General features: G+C 59.0%; 1 protein-coding gene across 1 annotated transcript in view; it reads right to left on the reverse strand.

Annotated features, from left to right (window-relative positions):
- Window positions 1-57: 57 nt before the first annotated feature.
- The window catches only part of LOC104913016, a gene marked incomplete at its 5' end in the record, with an annotated part of 2461 nt that continues 1932 nt past the window's right edge, over window positions 58-586 (reverse strand). The window contains one exon of the mRNA XM_010718000.2: window positions 58-325. Coding sequence (XP_010716302.2) covers window positions 58-325 — 268 coding nt within the window. The remainder of the gene's footprint in view (window positions 326-586) is intronic.

Raw genomic sequence — 586 nt, forward strand, 5'->3', positions numbered from 1 at the left:
CCGCGCGGCTCGCAGCGGAGAGACGTCTCCGTTTCCCGCTGTATTTTTGCTGTAAATTTACGAAGCCTGCTTTGCGGGAGGTGCGCCCCGAGCACGGGCTGCGTCCCGCCCTGCCCGCGTTGTTTGCCGGCTGTTTGTTATCGCGGTTCCTCGGCCGCTCGACTTTCTGTCCCGGGCGGCGCCGAGCGCGGGGTCGAAGCGCCGCGGTGCCGGAGCCGCGCCTTTGCTTTCCGCCGCTCCCTTTCGGGACGCGCGGACGCAGCCGGCCGCCGCTTTCCCTGCCGGACGCGCGGAGCGCCTCGGAGCAGCTGCTCTTGTGGCGGCCCTGGCAGGTGCGGCTGTGTCGGATGTGAAACGCAGCGAGGAAGAAGCACCGCGATTTTTTATTTGTTGATTTATTTATTTGTGCGCGTGTGTTTGTTTTTGAAGTGCGCTTAAAAGACGCTGATGGATAACGCCGTCTTGGCAGAGGGTGCCGGCACAGGTGTGCATCGTTATCTTAATTAAGATCCGGAGAAAACGTCATCTTTCAGCATGAATTATGAAGGGAGATACACGAGGAGATCATTTCAGCTTGTCTTTTTTT

The sequence above is a fragment of the Meleagris gallopavo genome, chromosome 13, assembly GCF_000146605.3.
Source record: "Meleagris gallopavo isolate NT-WF06-2002-E0010 breed Aviagen turkey brand Nicholas breeding stock chromosome 13, Turkey_5.1, whole genome shotgun sequence".
NCBI classification, from domain to species: Eukaryota; Metazoa; Chordata; class Aves; order Galliformes; family Phasianidae; genus Meleagris; species Meleagris gallopavo.